This window comes from Macaca thibetana, chromosome 8 (assembly GCF_024542745.1).
Source record: "Macaca thibetana thibetana isolate TM-01 chromosome 8, ASM2454274v1, whole genome shotgun sequence".
In the NCBI taxonomy this organism is placed as follows: domain Eukaryota; kingdom Metazoa; phylum Chordata; class Mammalia; order Primates; family Cercopithecidae; genus Macaca; species Macaca thibetana.
The window spans coordinates 105,582,149-105,590,991 of NC_065585.1; the positions used below are offsets into that span (position 1 = coordinate 105,582,149).

The window sequence follows — 8,843 nt, forward strand, 5'->3', positions numbered from 1 at the left end:
CCACCTTCCTCAGCCTCACGAGTAGCTGGGATTACAGGTGCGTGCCACCAGACCCAGCTAATTTTTTGTATTTTTAGTAGAGATGGGGGTTTCATCATGTTAGCCAGGATGGTCTTGAACTCCTGACCTCGTGATCCACCCCGCCTCGGCCTCCCAAAGTGTTGGGATTACAGGTGTGAGCCACCCCGCCTGGCCAAAAAAAGAAAAAAGAAAAAAAAGAAAATTTAGACACGGATCTCTCTGTGCCCAGACAGGTTTTGAACCCCAGTCACGCTATGTTGCCCAGACTGGTTTTGAACCCCTGGCCTCAAGTGATCCTCCTGCCTCAGCCTGCAGAGTAGCTGGGATTACAGGGAAGCGCCAACACACATGGCGCAGACCTCTTTTAAAATACAAACAAACCCAAAAGGATTGAAGTTATCAGTCTTTTCTATCTAAGTAGATACTCATCCTTGACCTTTCCTCCCTAGAAGCTGGATTTGCTGCCCTGATCCTGTCTGGCATTGTGAGCTGGTACCTGTCTCCAGGAGACTGTAAGGACAGAAGGGCAGAGCCTGGGTCTTTTGCCTCCTCCCATGGGGCGAGGATACACTGTAGGCATTGGCTGAGTGACAGGGGCAGAGTTCCAGGATGGAGGGGCTGTTTGGTCAACAGAGTTCACTGCTGAGCCCTGGGTTTCCCCAAGCCAAATGGCAGTTTTTTTCTATCTCCAATTCCCTCTCTCTCCCCAACACCTAGGAGATAGCATCCATCCTTCTCTGAGTGAGCCTGGCTCCACAGTACAGCCTTTCTGGGACGCCACACCCATAGGGGTCACATTGTCTGAAGCTACCCAAGGTGGTGCCAGAGAGGAAGAGGAAACAGTTGGAAGGGCGTTTTAGAGACCATGGGTTGTACATTTGCTGGGTCAGACTGATTTCAAATACTCCATGCAGTGCTTCTGGACAGGGACCCCGTGAGTACGCTTGTACTTGTTAGGCCATTATGGGATCGGGGGAGCCCCTTTTCCCTGGCTCATGTATCCATGTGGAGGAAAACGGATTACGGCATCTGCCCTGTCCCATCTCCAGGGATGGCTCCTCTGATTGGTGAGTGTGCAAAGAGGCCCCAGACCTTCCTGCCTGCAGAGCTGTTTAATGTGGGGGCTCTCCCTCAGCGGGGCTGGGAGTGGGACTCAGACGTCCCCTGGGTGGGCAGCTCTGACTAAACTCATTGCTGCTGAACCTCTAAGCTAGGTCTTCCAATCTAGCTTTTATCAACAATAAACTTATATTTTGATCTCCTATCTGCTAACCTATTCTATAGCTCAGCAACCCTCCTCAAGTGAAGACAGGAAGTACTATTTTTGGGGTCAGGCCCCTTAAACTCCCAGTCCCACGTGCCCGCATTTTCATCAGAAAACACCCTTGCCATCAGCAGAGTGGGCAGGTGTGGCCTCCAGGGCCCCTGCTGCCTGGGGCAGTGTCACTGTTTGAGACTGAGGGTGGTGAAGCTTTCAAGAGGTCTGAGAAGCTTCAGAGTCCCCAGATCTCTCTGTCCTGCTTCCTCTCCCTTTCTCCTGTAGATGCAGCTGCCCTTGGTGGCATCGTCTCTGGGTTCCCACCTGCACAGACTAACAGCAGAGGGGATGGGAGGCAGGAGCCCTGGGGTCTAGTTAGAGCTGCCTGGCTAAGAGCAGCGTGTGTGTGTGTCTCACCGTGGGCAGGTTGGCCCCTCCCTGGGGGCAGACCGGAGACCCCACACCTTATCTTTGATGGCCTTTCCCTATCCTGGACGCTGAGTCTCCCGAAGCCTGAAGTCATAGTTTCTGCCTCGATACACAATTCCCCACAAGGCTAGGAGCCCTGGCAGGGGAAGAGAGGAGGAGAGGGAGGAGCAGAGGCGGTAGAGGGGGCCCTGAGACTTTCTCTTCCCTTCCCAGCTGGGAGATGTCTGGCCCCTCGGTTGAGGCTGGAACTCCCTCCCCAGGACTCGCTCTCCCACTCTGTCCATTGCCTGCTCCTCTGTGACGGATGGGGCTCCCGCGCCTCACCTGGCCCCATCCATCCTGCACACCTCCCTGGCTCCCAGGAAAGGGGTGGGAGAGCTGGGAACTCTCCTGGGAGGCTGCTGGAGTGACCTACACTCCACAGCTTCTCTACCCCCTCCCCCCATTACCCAGTCCTGAAAGCAAAGGAATGTTCTGGAGTTTGGGAAGGATGGGGGCCCCCGGAGGAGGGAGGAAGGGGAGGAGGCAGCTTCGTCCTGTCAGTGTCTGAGCTGTAAATAGAACAGAGCGGCTGGGCTGGGGGAATGAAAATAAACAGCCCCTCTGAGCAGCCCTTCCCAGCGGTTACCGGATCTTCCTTCTGGTCCCCCAGTCCGGGGCCATTTCCCTCCTCTCCCCACCCTTGCTCTCTGGCTGCTGCCAGGGAGGCTGGGGCAGCCTCTACCTCTGGGGTGATAGGGAAGCTAGCGGTGTCTGGGTCCAGCCTGTGTGGCGTCCGGGAACTCTCCTCCCCTCTCTGGACTTTGCTGAGGGGAGCAGCCTGTGCCTCCATGGAGTGGAAGGACAGTGATCAACTCAGAGGTGGCTGGAACTTACTCTCCATCAGGAAAGGGTTCTTCTCTCAATGACTCCCATGTGGGATAAACTTAGAAACACTCTTTCTCTAAAAACATGACCCCGCATTGAAGGGTCAATTTATGGTCAGGTTCAAATTACATTGGTTTGCTGTGCCTTTGGGGGAAATTCTCAGACTCCCCCCCAGGACGAGGGGTTGCCAATCCCCCCCGCCCTAATCACAGAGAGGAGAGCCGTGGTAGCCAGCAGGAGGGGACTTCGCTGGCTTCAGGGGTGGCTGGGTTCATGCACATGCAGGAGTAACTCTGGCCAAATAACACATTCGGGGTCTTGGACCCACTGGGGGCGGAGTCACAAGTGCCCCCTTAGGAGCCAGCATGATGGCCTCTGCAGTGTCTTTCATTCAACCAGTGAGCCCCAGAGCGCTCTGAGCTCTGCCCAGGGTTCTCCCTAGGATGGGACCCTGACTCTAACATTCTGCAGCAGCAGGAGCCCTCAGGGGAGCGGCTTCCAGGCCCCAGAGGACAGATGCGTGGAATCCCTGGATCCTGAGCTAGCGACCTCCAGCTTCTCCAGTGGGTGGTGGGGAAGAGTCCAGGAGAGCCTGAGGTTTCTGCTGGGCCCCTCCCTTTGAGAAGGCAAGGTCCCAGAGCCCAGGTGGGGGTGCCGCAGCTGAGACCTGCACCCCTCGGTCGGGAGGGGAGTGGGTGCTGGAGTCTCCGGCCTTGCTGTTGCCTTCTCTGTCTCTGGCCTCTTCCCTCTCTTCTTTCCTTCTTTTTCTTCGCTCTTTCCCCCTCCCCCTCTTCTCTCACAAAAGCTCTCTGTACACAGCCACTTCCTCTGGCTGCTGTCTCTGCGCCCAGACCTTATGAGAACCATATGGGGGAAAGCTGGTGGAAGAGAAGGGGGTGGGGGCGCCGGCCTGGGCCTGCCCCTCCACCAGCATCCTTGTCCTGCCCTCGGGCCATGTGCACAACGCTTGGCACGCTTTGCTCAAATACCCCTAACTGGATCCCGGTGGCTGTAACAAGGGGCCCTGAAGGGAGCCCCAGCCAGCAGCTGGAGGTCCAGAGGGAGACCTGTGCTCAAGAACTACTTCCCTGAGGCCTATCTTTCTCAACTTCTCCCACCAAGACCACTGAACTCCCAGCAGAAGAACCCAGCCCGTGCTGGGCGCACCTGCGGCAGACAGCCTCTTCCCTAGGTGGGCAGCCTGCGTGGTGGGCACTCCCGCCTTCCAGAATGGTAGGCCGAGCAGGTTGAGGGTTTGCCTATTCTGGAGAAATTCAAAGTGACCTCTCCTTGCCCAGCCTGGAATGTTCTCAGGTCAAAAGGGCTCAGATCCTGCTGGGAAGGAACCGGGTTTTTTAAAGCATCTTTTGTGTCTAACGGGTCCCAAGTCCAGCCAGGTGAGCGGCGAGGCCCTCACCTGGCAGGAATGCAGTGCCCATCCTGGCGCCAGCCCCAGGCTGGCTGTGTGACTGTCAGCGAGGCACCCTTCCTCTCCTGGCCTCAGTTTGCTCAGCTGTAAGATGTGGGACTGGACTTCCTTATCGCTAAGATCCTTTGGAGCCCAGGCTGTCTGGGAATTTATGACACTGGCTGGTATCCTCGGAGTGTCTGCTCAGATGTCCTAGGAGGTCTTTATAGATTTCCTTCTGGAGTTATCTACAAACAGTCCTTTCCTGGAATTCCTTATCCTCATCCCCCTTCCCCCTCACTCACTCCCAGAGCTGAGAACCTCAGCCTTCAGCTGCTGCCGAGTAATAGTGGGGCTCACAGTGGTCTGCACCTTCCTCCCACACCCAGGTTCTCCCTGTCATAAGCCGCCCCCTGTGGGATCTTTTCCCTCGGGGAGGCCCACAAAGGCTTCTGCTCTCTGTTCAGAAGCATGGGTGCCCACAGCTGCCCTGCAGACTGGGCCGGGAGCCTGGTGGGGGGGTGGGGTGGGACAGAGGGATCAGGAAGGAAGCCAAGAGCTCAGCTTTCCTGGAAAACTGCGAATGAAAATCCACTAGAGAAAAAAATGCAAAGGATGGGGGAGAGGGAGGATGCAAAAACAGAAGGCAGAGTTGAGATAATGGGTGGAGGTGGCGGGAGGGCTTTCCATGCGGTAAACAGGACTGTGAATGGGGTCGCCTCTGACTGCAGGAAGGCTTTCTCAGAGCGCAGGAGGAGGCTCTCCGCAGACAGGGACCCCGCCTTCATGCCTGAACAGCCCCCAGCACTCGGGCTCCCCAAGGATCAATCCTGAGTGCCCCAGGGCCCCATCTTGGAGGAAAAAAAGGGTCTTCCATGGGAATGTTGGGGAGATGGGGAGGGAGGATAAAGCCAAAATGCAAAAATGAATGGCTCCAGTTTTATTTGCACCAGGTGACAAGCTAAAAGGTGAAAAGGAAAATGTTCATGGCAGAAAAAAAAAATACACGAAGCACGAAGGAGGAGTTTGGAAGTGAGTCTGGCCATTTGCGTGCGGCGGCTCTCAGCTCTTGTCGTCTGGCTTTGCTGCTGGGCAAAAGAAGCGGCAGCCCCCTCCTTCCCAGACGCAGGGGCTCAGAGGGTGATACCCCAAAGACCAGGCACTTTGACACACCGAGAGACTTTAGGGGCCTCAGAACTTGGAGCTCAGAACCAAGATCCTGCTAATTTATCTTGTCCCCTGTTCCCCCAGCGCAGGGACGGGGCACTCTCCCTGGAATTCCCTTACCTGATGGAGTAAAACGTCTCCCTGAAAGAAAGGCGATGGTCTTAACACCTCCTCCCTAGAGATCTCAGCAAATAACCAAGAAAGAGCAGGAGAAGAGTCTGGGAGTCATCATGGCACCCAAACAGATTTCTCATCTACTCAGAAAGCTCTGAGAGATCACCCGAGACGCGTGATCCGCATAAATCCGCATAATGAAACCACCTTTGCTTCTGTGCAGCTCACCTTCTCTGGAGTCCCATCACCTGCCAGCCACCTCCCACCTCCCGGTCCATACGTCTCTCCCCTGTGGAGAGAGCATTTCAGCCTTACTGACTCCCGTGCACACGTGTGTGCATAACAGTAATACATGAGTTACGCTTTTCTCTTGTTAACCTGGGGTTTTTGTTGTTGTTAGAGGGCTGTTGGCTGTAACCCTTCTCCATGGGGAGGAGACAGATCATCCCCTTTCAGCCCCTACACACACCTTCTCCTGCTCCTTCCCTCAGGATGTATCCTGGGGTGGGTGTGGGGGTGCTGGAGAGACTGAGCCTCAGAGGAAGGAACCCTTGCCCAGCTTCTGCCGAAGGAGAGCCTGGGTTCTTTTTCCTTCTGAAGCCAGCTGGTGGGGATTAGGGGGTGCCATGAGGATGAGGATTATGCAGAGTCTGGCAGGAGAGCTAAGCAGTAAGTCTGTGGCTGGGGATTCCATTACCCTCCAGGCTGAAGGACCCATGGGCTCTCCAGGGCATTCCTGGCCTGCCCTGTCTGTGTCCCTGTGGGGACGTCCAGAGCCAGGCTCGGGGGCTGCTCCTTAAAGGGTATCCCATCCCAAGCCTGATGGGTCAGTGGCCTGAGAGGATTCGGGATGGGAGGGTGAGCTAGGGGTCACCTTTGCTGCCACCCGATTCTAATGTATTCTTACCAAGAGTTGGCCCAACTTTCTCCGTGGAGTGGTGTGAATAGGAATTAACCATGGCCTGATCATTCTAAGATGTATTGCAAAACTGCCTTTCTATCCACTGCCTCCCCCACTTCTTTCTGCCTTTGATATGTTAGGATTCCCTAACCCTGACACAGAGACACGCAGAGAACACACATCCCACATATGTGCATGAGTAGACACAAGAGCACACACAGCTCTCAGCTCTGATTATTATGCAGCTGAGACTCATGCAGATGCTACCGACTATTCCGCAGAGCAAGCATTTTTCTCCTCCAGAACTAAGTGAGCTGGGGAATGCCCAGGCCTGCCTGGACCCTCAAACCCCAGCGGACACTCAGAGAGAGCTGCCCTGAACAGCCACAGGTGCCTTCCCTGGCCACGGCCTTAGCTCTGAGCAGCAGGGAGGCAGCAGCCAGCAGACACACCGCCTCCACCCCCAAGGCTTACACATGCACACACACACACACACCCGGGCCGGGGAAAATGCCGGCCGGGCGGCCAGCGTCAGAGGCTGACCAGTTGTGTCCTGTCAGGAAGCGGGCAGCCTCTGAACTCACCCAACCAGAGGCGTTACTGTATTGTTCTGGACACAATCGAAAAGACTGGGCCAGCCCCGACTCCGGGCAAGGGGCGGTGGAGAAACGGTTGCCACTGGGGTCAGGAGGACAGGGAAAGGGAAGCGGCTCTTAGGATGGATTTGGGACAGGAAAGGAAGCAGCGGTCGCGGGGGCCCGACCCTCGAGTCCACGGCGTGCGTGGAGCTGCGAGCACGTGGTCTGCGCAGGAAATCTCTGCGGTGGGGAGGGGTCGCCAATGCTCGCGCGGCTGCTGGGACTTGCGACCCCCTGTAGGAGGCTTGGGGTCGGGTTGCGGCGCTGCCGCGCTCGCTGCCAGCAAAGCAAGGGCGTACTGAGGCCCTGACAGAGAGGGAAGTCGCCGAAGGAGGCCGGGGTGGGCTGCGGTGAGGGAACCCCGCTTCCCCAGCCACGTTTCTTTATTCGCAATCTGCGCGAAGTCAGTGGAGAAACAGCCAAAGCTCGAGTTACTTCCAGGGGAGGCAAAGGAGAGGCAAGGACGCGGGACCCAGCACAGAGCTCACTGCACAAACTGCGCCGCGGGAGAGGGGCCTCTAGAGGGATAGGGACGCCAGGGTCTCCTGCAGCCCAGAAGCGCCCGCATTCCAAGGGCCGACTTTTCCGAGCCCAGCCTCCCCTTGCCCTAAGGAGACGGACTGGAAGCGGCGCTGGCAGGCCAGGGGGTATGGATGGGATGACCCCAATTGAGGGACAAGGCCAGCCAGGTAAATCCGGAGACTCCTCCAGCCCGGTCCGGGACGCGTCCGCAGTGGTTAGGACCACAGCCCCCTCCTGGGCCACTGGCGTCGATCTTTCCTGAGCATTCCCCGCTCTCACCCTTCTCAGGTCCCCCAGAGTCCGCAACCATAGTCCAGGCTGGAAATCTGGGGCGTGGGTGCCCTGCAGGCGTGCGCTCCACTTCACCTGGGCAGGTGAGTGGGCGCCTGCGGTGCCTTTCTCTGGGGTGCGCCTGACCCCCGCAGCCCCTTCCCGCCTCCGCGCTCCTGGAGCCCCAGTCTCTCTCCTGCTCCTCCAATCTTCCCCTGTGGGCGCCTGGACTCAGGCCTGTCCAGGAATCTCTGAAGTGGGGGGATAGCCCCCTTCCCCCTGCTCCCACCCCTCCCGTCTCGCTTCCCTTCGTGCCCCGTCCCAGATCCGGCGGAGCTGGCCTGGTAGGGTACTCACAGGGTAACGGTGCCATTAGGCAGAAGGCCGGGCTCAGGAGGCTCCGGGAGGTCTCCGCCGCCGCACACCACCCTCCGGCGAGCCGGGCCAGGGACGCCACCGCTCAGCCCCTTGGGCCGCTCCCCCGAACACTTGCAGCTGCGGATGGGTAGCGGGCAGCCGGGCGAGCCCCGAGCCTCGGGCGCCAGGAGCAGCAGGAGCCACAGCAGCAGCGGCAGCAGCAGGCGCGCGGGCGCCCCCCGCATCCTGCGTTCCCTGGCGCCCATCAACCCATCGCCCCGCGGGGACCCACAGCGCTGGGGCCGGGCTGTGCTCCGGCCGGAGGAACCCAGGCGTGCGGGAGGAGTGCTCAGCGGGGGCCCGGGGCGCCCGAGGGCGTGGAGGGGGGCCCTGGGCGGAGGCGAGCCCCGGGGTCCCCGCCGCCGCGCCCCGGGGGCATGTCCGGCGAGCGCCCCGGCGGGGAGGACGCGGGTGCGGCTGTCAGCGCAGCGCGGGCAGCCCCCGGCGGCGCGACCAGAGTCTCAGCACCCGGCCCTCGGGCCAGTGGAGGCCCGGCCCCTCCGCGTCGCCTGCTCGCTGGGCGCTGGGCTGGGACCTAGCGGATCGCGCCGGGCTCCTGCTGCCGCCACCGCCGCCGCTCCGTGCCATGGATGGAGGCAGCTCCGCGCCGCGCAGCTCCCGCCGCCGGTCCCCGCCCGCCCGGGCCTTCCGCGGGGCCCTAGCGCCGCCCGACGCGCGGCCAGGCCAAGGCCCTCAGCCGAGTGGGGGCGAGCCAGCTGGCTCGAGGACCCTGCATCTCCGCGCCCGCCCTGCACCAACACTCCTTTCCCGATCGTCCCCGTCCCCTGGGCCAGGACCCTTCCTTTCCGCAACCCATCTCAGACCTCTAAG

General features: G+C 59.4%; 1 protein-coding gene across 2 annotated transcripts in view; it reads right to left on the bottom strand.

Annotated features, from left to right (window-relative positions):
• The window catches only part of ADGRA2 (adhesion G protein-coupled receptor A2), a 46,548-nt gene extending 37,944 nt beyond the window's left edge, over positions 1-8,604 (bottom strand). Inside the window, exon 1 of one of the 2 annotated variants that reach the window (XM_050801257.1) lies at positions 7,953-8,604. In XM_050801257.1, the coding sequence (XP_050657214.1) occupies positions 7,953-8,218 (266 nt within the window). In that variant the 5' untranslated portion in view covers positions 8,219-8,604. The remainder of the gene's footprint in view (positions 1-7,952) is intronic. The other variant, XM_050801258.1, reaches the window with a different exon arrangement.
• Between the last annotated feature and the right edge of the window lie 239 nt (positions 8,605-8,843).